The sequence below is a fragment of the Mytilus edulis genome, chromosome 4, assembly GCF_963676685.1.
Source record: "Mytilus edulis chromosome 4, xbMytEdul2.2, whole genome shotgun sequence".
Taxonomy (NCBI): domain Eukaryota; kingdom Metazoa; phylum Mollusca; class Bivalvia; order Mytilida; family Mytilidae; genus Mytilus; species Mytilus edulis.
In genome coordinates this window covers 81,358,973-81,371,896 of record NC_092347.1, presented here as the reverse complement: position 1 = coordinate 81,371,896, position 12,924 = coordinate 81,358,973, and the positions used below count along the sequence as shown (strand labels likewise).

General features: G+C 31.4%; 2 protein-coding genes across 9 annotated transcripts in view; both read right to left on the bottom strand.

Moving 5' to 3' along the window:
• Positions 1–2,718, bottom strand: part of LOC139520699 (enolase 4-like) — a 70,702-nt gene extending 67,984 nt beyond the window's left edge. For 2 of the 3 annotated variants that reach the window (XM_071313577.1, XM_071313579.1), the window contains exons 1-3: positions 2,356–2,717; positions 611–655; positions 206–289 (exon numbers count right to left, since the gene is read on the bottom strand). In XM_071313577.1, the coding sequence (XP_071169678.1) occupies positions 206–289; positions 611–655; positions 2,356–2,502 (276 nt within the window). In that variant the 5' untranslated portion in view covers positions 2,503–2,717. Of the gene's footprint in view, positions 1–205; positions 290–610; positions 656–2,355 lie in introns of all 3 variants that reach the window. The other variant, XM_071313578.1, reaches the window with a different exon arrangement.
• A 4,455-nt stretch (positions 2,719–7,173) lies between these two features.
• Positions 7,174–12,924, bottom strand: part of LOC139520698 (kinase non-catalytic C-lobe domain-containing protein 1-like) — a 75,571-nt gene continuing 69,820 nt past the window's right edge. For all 6 annotated transcript variants that reach the window (XM_071313572.1, XM_071313573.1, XM_071313576.1 and 3 more), the window contains 3 exons: positions 11,786–11,968; positions 10,999–11,156; positions 7,174–10,317 (listed from right to left, as the gene is read on the bottom strand). In XM_071313572.1, coding sequence (XP_071169673.1) covers positions 10,092–10,317; positions 10,999–11,156; positions 11,786–11,968 — 567 coding nt within the window. In that variant the 3' untranslated portion in view covers positions 7,174–10,091. The remainder of the gene's footprint in view (positions 10,318–10,998; positions 11,157–11,785; positions 11,969–12,924) is intronic.

Here is a 12,924-nt window from a genome sequence, read left to right as displayed (position 1 = left end):
CAAAATTTGATTCAACAATTGTAAAGGTTTCAATTTTCTATTATGAATTCCTCCACTATTTGCATGTACTGGTACCACAGTTCTGCAAAAGTAACTTTTTAAAACTGCTCTTAATACAATCAAAATAGAATCAACAACTCATAAAAATACATAAATAGTAAAAAAAGGTAATTGATTTCTATTATATTTTAATTATCAATAGTACCTTGTCTTCATTTTTAACTGTACCATGGACTTCTGTCTGAACAGTTGGCTGTCCTTTACTGTCATAAGCTTGTCTTGCAGTAATCTAATAGAAATTAAATAAAAAATTAAAAAAAACTCATTGATATTTGATAACAATCTATAATGCAAAACAAACAGGAAGACATAATATTAATTTTGCATTTCATTTTACATGTTTTTTCTGTATTATAACTAATTAGAAATAAACTAATCATACATCACATGTAGCAAAATGTGTGCAAACCAAAATATGCAAGCTTGGCATTAGTAGAAGCTCATAGATATAGTGAGTGTTAGTTCACCAATAAAATGGTCTGAAAAGCTTAATTCTATAAATGACATTCACTTATTAAAATTCTTAGGTTTTATATATAATTATATTTACCTTTGAAACTGTTGGTGGCTTTGCCAAAGTTTCGAAATACTTGGACTGAAAAAGAGACAAAGAAATATTCAATAACACTCCACTGGTTTGATGAAAATAATCAACACTTCAAAGAATAGCTAGTCTGGGCCTGTAAGGCTTAAATATGAGCTAAAAATTTCACTTCATATAAAAAAAACATGTATCAGACGAACTAGATCATATAGTTTCAGTGATTGTTTTTTGTTGGTGTGGTTCATAAATGTTTCATGTACATGTATCTTGATTTTTATATAGACTAGACCATTGTTTTTCCTGTTTGAAACTTTGAATTGTTTTACACTAGTCATTTGGGGGCCAAATATACATGCAGCTGCTGCTTACACACGTTACAGTTCGGTGTGAGCCAAGACTCCATGTTGAAGGCTATACTTTGACCTATAAATTATTATAAGTATTTTACTTTTCACACAACATGCACAATCTGACTTGGATGGAGAGTTGCCAGTTGTTTCATGAGTAAAATATATATTTATCAGTCTAGTAAAATGTAGGAAGGAACACAATACCAATTTCAGTTTTAACAATTCTTTGATATGAAAAAACTTTACCTAATGATTGCATTTCTTTGTTTACATTGAATATGAAGTCGTAACTTAAATAAAGTTACGATATTTCCCTTTTTTTTTTAAAATATTTTGTAGTTAAAAAACAGTGTATGCTAAATAGTTATCAAAAGTACCAGGATTATAATTTTATACGCCAGACGCGCGTTTCGTCTACTTAACACTCATCAGTGACGCTCGGATCAAAATAGTTAAAATGCCAAATAAATACAAAGTTGAAGAGCATTGAGGATCCAAAATTCCAAAAAGTTGTGCCAAATACAGCTAAGGTAATCTACTCCTGGGGTAAGAAAATCCTTAGTATTTCGAAAAATTCAAAGTATTGTAAACAGAAAATTAATAAAAATGACCATATAATTGATATTCATGTCAACACCGAAGTGCTGACTACTGGGCTGGTGATACCCTCGGGGACGAAACGTCCACCAGCAGTGGCATCGACCCAGTGGTGTAAATAGTTATCAAAAGTACCAGGATTATAATTTTATACGCCAGACGCGCGTTTCGTCTACATAAGACTCATCAGGGACACATATGTCTTCACCGGCAGTGCTGGAGGGACACATATGTCCATGGTTAAATTTATGCAAGCTTCTCATCAATGCTGTATCTCTTTCAATTAAAAGACAGAAGATTAAAAAGTGTTATGTTTTTCTCCAAAGGGTCCTAAATGTAACGGTCATTATGTCTTGACGTCATATATCGAATGACGTTGTTGTTTGGCATGTTACGTCACAGATGTCCCACTCTCATATTTTCTGGCATATGAAATGCAACCTTGAAAAAAAGTCGGAAGCAAGAGGGTTAAAAAAATATCATGCAGACTTTGTCCCTGATCACAGGTAATGCCTGCCTCATATTATTGAAATTTCAGGTGTCATTCTGTCCTTTCAATAATTTGGTCATTGTTGTAACCAGTATACATTCAAACATACACCTTATCGCTATTTGTCCGCCATTACTAGATATCACACAGGTTCCCGTTATATTTTGACGTCACAATATAAAATATCTGACGCCACAATGGAAAAGTGATTGTTGTATGCGTCAAAATTAAAGCGGCCGAGTCAGCCGGGATTTGCAATAAGGTGTATTGTAATTTGTATTTCATAACAAAACATTTTAAATGATAAATCTTACCAAATAACCATAAACATCTGCAGGATTATCATAAAACATGGAATTCATGATTTCTTCTATTTTCTTTGGGACACCATTTTCGTTGTAATATTTCACAGCCCTCTGCTTGGCCTCATATAACTCTCTTTTTTCTCGTGTTGAAGCCATTGTTTATGTTTTCAGTTAGAATTTGGAAAAAAAAACGCGTCAGAGACTCCTTATAAGAAAATAAATCAAGAACTTTTTATATGAGCCTTCTTAATTCTTATCAACTGACAGTAAAAGTTGTAAAATATTTGTGGAAAGGGGTTTCATCAGCGAAATGTTTGGAAAAATTACTGTTTGACGTCCATCTTGAACGTTGTCTAGGTTATTTTGGTGTCGTTGTTTCGCATTCACAAAATCTCCCCACAAAACAACCAAGCTTATAAATAGAATACTTTCTAAAACACATCAAACACATTTGAGTTTATTTTATTCAATTGAAATGTAACGGATTAGATTTATTTTCGTTTTTAAGATCATTTACGAAACAAATGAATGCAGGTGCGCAAACTATCTTACTACCAATTGTGGAAAGAGAAAACATAAACAACAACGACCAAAAAATATTTTTTTTTTTTTAAATATTTCTTTATTCTTTATTCAAAAAGACTTGAAAATACACCGTGATTTTGAAATTATCCTTCATTTTATTCAGTTATGTACACTTATTTGTAGATCTTTATATTTATCAATGTAGAACATTTTCAGTTAATTATACCGTTTAGGCATTTTGTACCTATTCACAGGAGATAGACCTTGAACGTCTGATCTTATATACCCATGTCAGATTTTCTATAACTGCTTATTTTCTTTTAGATGCAAGCTTAAACTTCTGTATGAAAGATTGACAGTTCAGGGACAATAACTCCAAAATAGGTTGTTACATTTAAAAAAAATTTAGTACGAAATAGACAATGACCTGTTCTTCTTCTTTAGTTAATAGATCTTAATACAACAAAACTTCCGGATACTGAAGATAACTTGTTGTTGTGCATGCATGTTAAAATTTAATTTTCTTGCAAATGTTAAAGAAAGAAAAAATGAGAAAAAAAATTGTTTTTTTTTGGAAAAAAAAGTTTGTTTCCAGTTTTTGGAGAAAAAAATAATTTGTCTTTGACCCTGAGAAAAAAAAATTGTTTGTTTTACCTTCAGCTGCCACTATATATAATGCTAAAATTGAAAGAAAAAAATTGTTTTCGTCTTGTCGAAATAAAAAATAGAAAATCAAATGGTTGCTGCCTTTACTGTCTGTTGGTAATAAACGTGTTTTAAGACGGGGTTCAGCTAATGTCGGTAGTTTTAAATTATTCATCATATTTGTAACGCTACTGGTGTTTATTGGTAGTTGATACAAATGTACCTAGTTGCTCTTCTTTGAACCATTTCTATTCTTTGGGTAGCATATTTGGTGTGAGGGTCCCATAAACTGCAGCTGTATTCTAATTTAGGTCTGACTATTGCTTGATATGCTCTTGATTCAATGTCTGTTTTTGATATTTTTAAATTTCCTTTTAAGGAATCCTAAAGATTTATTGCAGTCTGAGATAATCATAATGTAGGTTCCATTTAAGATTTGACTGTAGAGTAAAGCCCAGATATTTAGCAGATGTTACGGATTCAAGAATGTGAATAAAGGATGTAATCATGTAAATATGGTTTCTTTTTATGTGAAATGGAAAGCTAAGTGCATTTATCAATGATGAGGGTGGAAAGCCCTTGTTGTTCACTTTTATTGTGTCAAACTGTTTTAATGTTTTATTTACATATGTATAAGCCAATAACAGCATTTTACTCCTGTGTTCTATTTATAGCAACTGTGGCCATATTTAATGATGTTTAAAATCCCCAGCTTCAATTTTCAACCTAGATACCTATGGAACATTCAGTTAAAGTTTGGTAATACATGGCCAAGTAGTTTCAGAGAAGATTTTTCAAAAAGTTGATGACAACAAATCTTTCTAGGCCAGATGAGCTAAAAAAACAACCTGTCAACACATTTAGTAAAAGAAAGAAGTCACTAATTGTTAATGTCATCACTTGCATCAGTTTTGCTAATTTTTCTCTTTATCTGTTATCTTTAACATACTCATAATAATAAAGCCAAGGTCGCAGAGTGGCATTAAAATTCAAAATACAAATAAACATTTATAAAAACTAGATGTGTCAAAGCAGCACGAATGGTCCCGTCTCAAAAAGTTGAAAAATCTGAAATTTCAATAACACATGTGGACACAAACATGATGGTAGTCTCACATATCAAAAATCAGCTCAAAATCTGGAGGCGTTTAAAAAAAAAGTCTGTATACTATGATTTTCAACAATTTTATAAGTTGTAAACCCTTAATTTTGGCAAAAATTAGTGAAGCGGAATGTAACTTAAACTTGATCTGTAACTCATCATTAGAAACTCACATACCAAAAATCAGCTCAATATCTGAAATCGTTTAAAAAAAAAGTGTATAACTATGATTTTCAACAATTTATCAAAGTCCAAAGCCCATAATTTAGGCAAAAATTAGCAGAGCAGAACAAAACTTAAACTTGATCTGAAACTCATCATGGTTAACTCACATACCAAAAATCAGCCCAATATCTAAAGGCGTTTAGAAATAAACTCCGTAAAATGGTTTGTTGCAGAATTACAGAATTAAGGACAAAGGTAAAACTATATGGCACCTACAACTTCGTTGCGGGGCCATAAAAACCCATGAAACAGGTCAACAATTTGTGTTTTACTAGTGGCAACTGGCACATAATGCCAATGAAACATACCTGTGTCTGGAGAAATGGCAGATTGATAAATAGCTCTCATCTAACCCTGAGAAATTACCAAGTTTATAAGCCAGCCATATACATTAATTCCCTTACCTTAAAATATGACTGAAAACAAAAGTTTAATATGAAAATACAGCATTTCTGGACCAAGGATAGACATGACAGTTACCATAAGGAACAAGTCTGGACATAAATACTAAACACAGAAAACAAAAGCAACATCAACACAAATCCCTTTAAAAGAAACTAAGGGAGCTCACACAACTATAAGAAGTTTCTACTCAACTAATGGCATGTTGTGTTGATTATAATAAGTGAAAAATTGTAAAGTTTCCTCTCGTGTTATGTATTGAGACTAGGAATACTTTCTATTAAGAATAGAAGTCTATGTACCATGTCTCACTCATGTGAATACAGAAACAAGTTGGAAAAGTGGAAAGGTTGTTTTAACATATAAATGCTGTTTGTCTGATAAAAAATTTGTAAGGGTTCCACGGAACCCAGTGTCTCGCCTACTTTTGCTGTTAATCACACACTCATCAAAAATGATGAAAAAAATCAATAAAATTATTCCTCTCGATACTATCTTTTGATTGTCAGAAGCTTCTGTCCAAGTTTGGTAAAAATCCAGGCTAGTTTAAGAATCTTAAAAATGTTTTAAATACTTTAACTGCAGACTGTATGTAATGTTAAATGGAAGAAAAACTAAGTCCATTTATAAGTAAAATACGGGAAAAATGGAATTTTATTTTTACAAAATTTACATCTGGATACTATCTTCTAAACATAAACAAGCTTCTGGCCAAGTTTCCTACAATTCCAGAATAGTTTAAGAAAGTTATTAAAATTTTAAAAACTTTAACCACAGAGTGAATGTAATGTTTCCTGGCAGAAAAAACTAAGTCCATTTATAAGTAAAATACGGAAAAAATGGAATTTTATTTAAAAAAAATTTACTTCTGGATACTATCTCCTGATCATAAACAAGCTTCTGACAAAGTTTCGTACAATTCAAGGATAGTTTAAGAAAGTTATTAAAATTTCAAAAACTTTAACCAGAGTGAATATTTGTAGATGCCGCCGACGACGACGGAATGTAGGATCGCTATGTCACGCTTTTTCGACTAAAGTCGAAGGCTCGACAAAAACACATCTACTATATATAAACTTAAGAAATTATGTTATCAATAACTAAAACATTTAGCTTGATGATATCAGACTAAGAAACATTTTGTTTAAATCAAGACGAAAGGTAAGAGATATTTTTTTTAAATCAAGACGCAAGGTAGTTGTCAAGTTATAAGATAATTTCCAGTACAATGATCCCTCAATAAGTTGAGGTGTAACATACCTTACAACTATTCAACTAATCCAAGGTTGGATTGATTGATTGTTGATTGCTTCATGTCCAGTAACAAATATATCAGGCATATTCAGGATGATATAAGGTTAAATGATTGATTGGTATTTAACGCCACTTTTGATGATATTGTGCTATTTGGTGATCAGTTTTAGGAAGCTGGAGTACCCACACAGAACCACAGACCTTCAGTAGGAATACAGGACAATCTTAGTCAATCAAGATTAGAGTCCAGTGCATCTGCCATGTGTAGGATTCCAAACCTTAGTGTTGACAGGCTATTGATACAGTAGATGGACTACTAAGACCACTCAGCCAACGAGGTCCCTCTAAGGTTATGGACTACTAAGACCACTCAGCCAACGAGGTCCCTCTAAGGTTATGGACTACTAAGACCACTCAGCCAACGAGATCCCTCTAAGGTTAGAGACATATGATCATGAGAAACATGTTGTTTTTCTTCAGTTTCATTATTGTACCTTGTATTGACAACAAGGTACGATTATCTTGAATACATTCTTTATATTTTAATTATTCTGTGTTGATACGGATCAAAAACAATAATTACTGTTGGATGTACTGATAGACAAAGAGATAAGATGTCTCCTAAATCCATTTCTATAATACATACCAAAGTTTTATGAAACTAACAAAACAAGTTTTCAAAAACATTTTATTTTCATTTTTGGAAAATAATCAATAAAGTTTAACAAATACAAGCTGACAGTGTGTCCAAAATACATATTGATATACTAGTAAGATACAATTATAAAGGTATATTTGATTATTCAAGGTATACTTATTTGTGGAAGTCATTAGATGTTGTAATACAATATGTAGAATAATTTTCATACATTTTTAAACGATTTAAAACAAGATAGACATTTTCTAAAAAATAACAATTATCACTCTTGGTTTTGGAGTTTGGTTAAACTTGACCACAAAAGGAGTAGGTTCGATAAGGCCCTAAAATGGCCCCCTTTTTAGCATAAATTTCAAATTGGGATTTGTTTACCAATATCACAATGAATAATTGCTAACACAGCGACTAGATAGGAAATAAGTCTTTTTGTTGAAAATTTACGTTCCTGCGTTTAATTCATCACGTCACAAATAGTACTCATTTTGATTTTCCATGAAAAAACAATGGGTAAATTTTTACTGAATATTTGGACAGGAAACAGAGCACATAAGTCGACAAAAAAGATTTTTGACAATAATGTTTGTAATGACATTTTACATGTCTAACTTGAATATTTAGGTTGTTGACGGCTGCGCTCTATGTTTCCTGATCCTAAATTTGTCTGAAATCCTGTAAAATTTTGCCAAAAACCCTTATTATGACCTAACTGGGATGTAAAAATCAACGCTGTAGAATAAAACTATGACAGAAACTGTTCTATAAAACTTTCTCACATGTCTTTAAGTCAACTTAAAACATTTTTTATCTTGTAGCATTGAACTTTATAATTGGGGCCAAATATGACCCTTACCAAACTTACTCCTTTCAGAGAAGACAATGAGCCATAAGAGCTATAAAAGAAAATTGAAAAAAATCACCATCATAATTTCATAAATATACAGTGGTTTTCTGTCTTTCGTTTCCCATGTATCTAAAACTGAATGGTAGCACAAAATAGAATATTGACAGTTTGATTCCTGGAGTTTTAAATAGTATATCATTTGATGATATTAATGCAATACAACTTGTACAAGTTTATTTTTAGAATATAAATGTCAACAAATTAATAAATGCCTGTATGTTCTATAAATGCATAGTTATAAAAGAATGTCAGCAGAATATAAAATTATAAAATAAACAATAAATAAATATACTATAATACACAATATCACAGTTTAGTATTAGCAGATCTATGGGCAAGCAAACAACCCTGTTTAACAACTTTGTAGGTATATAAATATAATTAACATAAAATATATATATTTTTGAATTTTACATTTGTATAATAATTTTTAAGTATAGTCCTTATAAGATTCATACTAAATGTGATTCATAGATGGAAGGCCTACAACTGAAATTTTAGGATAATAAAGGATGTTGTAATCTATATATAATTTATATGAACCCTTACAAGATGAGACATAATTTTATAGACTGCACTACAAAAACTCATGTTAAGGGAGATAACTCAAATACATCCTTTAAATCTTTGGTCAGATGTCATGGTAAGGCAGTAAATGGAAAATATAATTAATTCAATTCATGTAAATCCACTAAACTGATTGACAAAAATACAAATGTGTAGCCTTTCATGAAGCATATCACAAAATTATGATCTTGTTTGATTCTTATATGGACTATAACTTTAGTAAAACATTTTTCATACACACAGAATACATAAGAAATAAAATTGCCAAATCTCAACCTACTGGATTAAAATATTGAGAATACAATAAAATATATCTTATTTCAGAAATACTTTGGAACAGACTTATTTCCAAATAATTCATACATCTTTTAAAAAGAAAATATAAAATAAAATGATGCACACAAAAACTTGTGCCAAAAAAAAACATTTTGTTAGGAAAAAGGTTATTGGAATGATATAAGATCATATAAATTTATAAAAATAATATCATAAAACTCTTAATAATAAAATATATATATATATGTAAACATAGATGTGTAAAAATTATATACAGTGTATCACAAAATTCTATATTGCAATAATAAAATGTGGATTTTATACAAATATGTTTCTTATATAAAAAAAAATACAACCTAAAATATCACTGTTGAATGCTTCAGTAGCACATAATAATCTTATCAAAAGTGATTATCTCCCTTTCTGGCATTTCCTTGAAATATAAATATACATTTATTCCACGTCAGCTTTACTTTATGATATATTAAAACATACCTATGAAACAATTCTGTAAGGGGGAGGTTTTAATTAGCATTTATAAAGAACAAGGGTAAAACTATATGGCACCGACAACTTGGCAACAACAGAAAGGGCTTTTCCTGGCCATGAAATGTATTCCTATTTTTGTAAAAGGCAATTAAAAAATAGTTGTTGCACAGTTTAACAGCCTAATATCGTAATATTCAATGACATTTGGAAAAAGATTATCTAGATCCTGGTCCTGATTTTGATCTATATAGCAGTATTAAAATTTAAGCCATTTTGATTTTGTTGGATATAAGGAAGACAATTAGAACATAATGCTTCCAGTCATGAAAGTGCTTTATATTTTCTTAACTATTAATCTCTGTATAATTTTGGACCTCCGCAGCACTAATAAATATTTTCTGAACTACTTAATTTTTCTAAAATTTATATAATACATTGTTAAAAAGTGCTTTTATCTTCATTTTACATCTAAAATACTGTTAACTAATTTGTTAAGAGTTAATAATATCTAAATAATCAGCACTTGTACTTCATAGGAATTTGGCACATTTTTTCCCTTGAGACAAATATATCTGTTGTCCTAAGCATGGATTTTAAAGTTATTGTAAAAATTTCATTCACATGTTTCATATATAATTGTCTAATCTCCATTGACATGTTCAGAAGTATTTTTGATAAGGCAGTCTCATTTTTTCAGCAGTTTATTTTGATTGCAGTTTTCCTTTCATTTTACGGAAGGCACCCACAATGCCACCACTTGACATTCTATGATAATTTGTATCATGCTGAGCAGCAATCTGGTGAACATCCTGGTCACAGAACTCCTTCATTCTTTGAACAAGTACTTCCTGTAGGTCAATTTCTGGGTCAAATCCATATAAATGGTTCTTAAATATCCGTACTTGATCAATAGCATTGCAAATAGATCTGAATAAAATAGAACAAATAATTACATTAAAATACTTTTTGAACTACTGAAAGAGTTTTGAAATTCAAATATACATTGTTCATACAAGCCTTAGCACATACCTGTAAAGTACTCATATTCAAAGTTTCTATCAAAACCTTTCTGGTTTTCAAAAGGTCCGTCTCTATCTTATTATTGAATTAGGACTCCCTGGACATAATTTTTTAAAATTTTATTATATTTCATTGATAAGACTAGTTGTGTCAGAAAAAACATAAATGATGTCGCTTGCAAACAAAAGCTAGAAGCCTTTTTTTATGGCAGGACATTTGAGAATGAAATTATGTTTAGCAGTAATTTTCACAAAATTTTCATGGTCTAAAAACCAACCATTTCAGTGGAGTAGAACCAAACTTATACTCAATCTTTTATTCATCATAGCAGACTCACATACTAAAAATCAGGTCCATAGGTAAAGACATTTAAGTCTATATAACGGTTCGATGGGGAATGACAGAATAACAGAAAAGGGTAAAACTATATGGCGCTAACAACATTGGTGCAGAGCAATAAAAACCTTCTTCAAATAGTAAAATTATATATTTAATTTTCTTCATGTCATATGAACTAGGATATTAAGATTGCCTTAATAACACATGTAAAATGTGATGTTTATTGCTAAACTTGTTGTTTTTATTCACCTCATTTTACTCCATTTATACATTCCATTTGCCAGTTTAAATCCTCCTATTTCACACTGCTGTATATGTAGCAGTAGAAGTACCACTGATGGAATTGTGGGATACATGTGACTGTCCTTGTTACTTAACAATGATCCAACATCACTTTTCAGGAAGATCTATAAAAGGTTAAATGAGATTTTATTACTTTTAATTTCTATATATAGACAATAGTTCATATATTTTTAAAACTTCTGTGTTTTTTTCTAAGTTCAAATCATTAATGCACAAGACTTCCTAGTTCTCGAGCTAAATTCTTCAAATGGCTTTTTCCAAAATAATGATTGTGAATGTGCTCAAATAAAATATTCCTTATTGAGACATAAAAAAGTTTTATAAAAACAAAAGGAGTTTGAAGACTCCTAAAATCACTACACAGCTCTTACTATATTCAAGCTTTATGCAGAATATATTAACATGATCATTTTCAATTGGGTTATTGTGCAAGCAAGAAAACATGACTGACACACAGAGAACATTGACCTATTCCTCGTTAATTCTATATTAGGAGTTAGAAATACCTACCATCATTTGGTATGTATAACACACACATTTATACCCTAGGTGTCCATTTAAAAAACGTCCTGTTTACTGATTTTGGAGCTGTAACTTTTCCGAAAATGTCTAGGAGTATTATATGACCAATAAACTTTCTTTCTCTCGTTTCTTTGACCACAAAGGGGTGCGCACTATACACAAATGCGCACTATACACACCAAAAGACGGTATAAGCTACACAGATATTTACCCTTGTAGTGGTCAGCTCCTCCATTACTGTAACACACTTGGCAGACAGATTTTTCCAGATTGGTAACTGTTTGATGACTAAGTTTTCCAAGCCTTCTAAGATTGACATGCATGTAGCATAGTTTCTCATATCCTTACAAGTCTGTGCTGTAAATAACAGCTTACTTAACACTGCTGTCTGGCTCTGCAAGGAAAAAAATAGAGCTACAAATGGATGATATACTATTTTATTTTTATATTTAGGCCAAACAAAAAAGTATGTATGTTTACTGTACCCCTACCTACATTACTTTGTAACCCATACCCTAAAGTTTTTTTTACCATTTTTGATTATGCACTGTTATAAGTCACAATGCTGCTCCACTAGACTTAATTTAAAAATAAAACCACTTTCTTGTTTGGCCTTTAAAAAAAAATCATGTCATTGCAAGTAACTTTATTTGCTTTTCATTTACTATATTAACTAATTCATGAAACAGAATTTCATTAAAAATTCTTCTGTATAAAGAAAGGCTAACCATCTCAGCAGCCCTAGTGTGATACTAAGATAAAAGCTACCTCTGATTGTTGATTAATTTTCCCCCTTACCTTGACAGAAGAACAGCTGACTATTTCAGCAGCCACCCAGTGAGATACTTGGTTAGAACTTACCTTGACAGAGGAACAGCTGACCATTTCAGCAGCCACCCAGTGAGATACTTGGTTAGAACTTACCTTGACAGAAGAACAGCTGACTATTTCAGCAGCCACCAAGAGAGATACTTGGTTAGAACTTACCTTGACAGAGGAACAGCTGACTATTTCATCAGCCAACCAGTGAGATACTTGGTTAGAACTTACCTTGACAGAGGAACAGCTGACTATTTCAGCAGCCAACCAGTGAGATACTTGGTTAGAACTTACCTTGACAGAGGAACAGCTGACTATTTCAGCAGCCAACCAGTGAGATACTTGGTTAGAACTTACCTTGACAGAAGAACAGCTGACTATTTCAGCAGCCACCAAGAGAGATACTTGGTTAGAACTTACCTTGACAGAGGAACGGCTGACTATTTCATCAGCCAACCAGTGAGATACTTGGTTAGAACTTACCTTGACAGAAGAACAGCTGACTATTTCAGCAGCCACCAAGAGAGATAC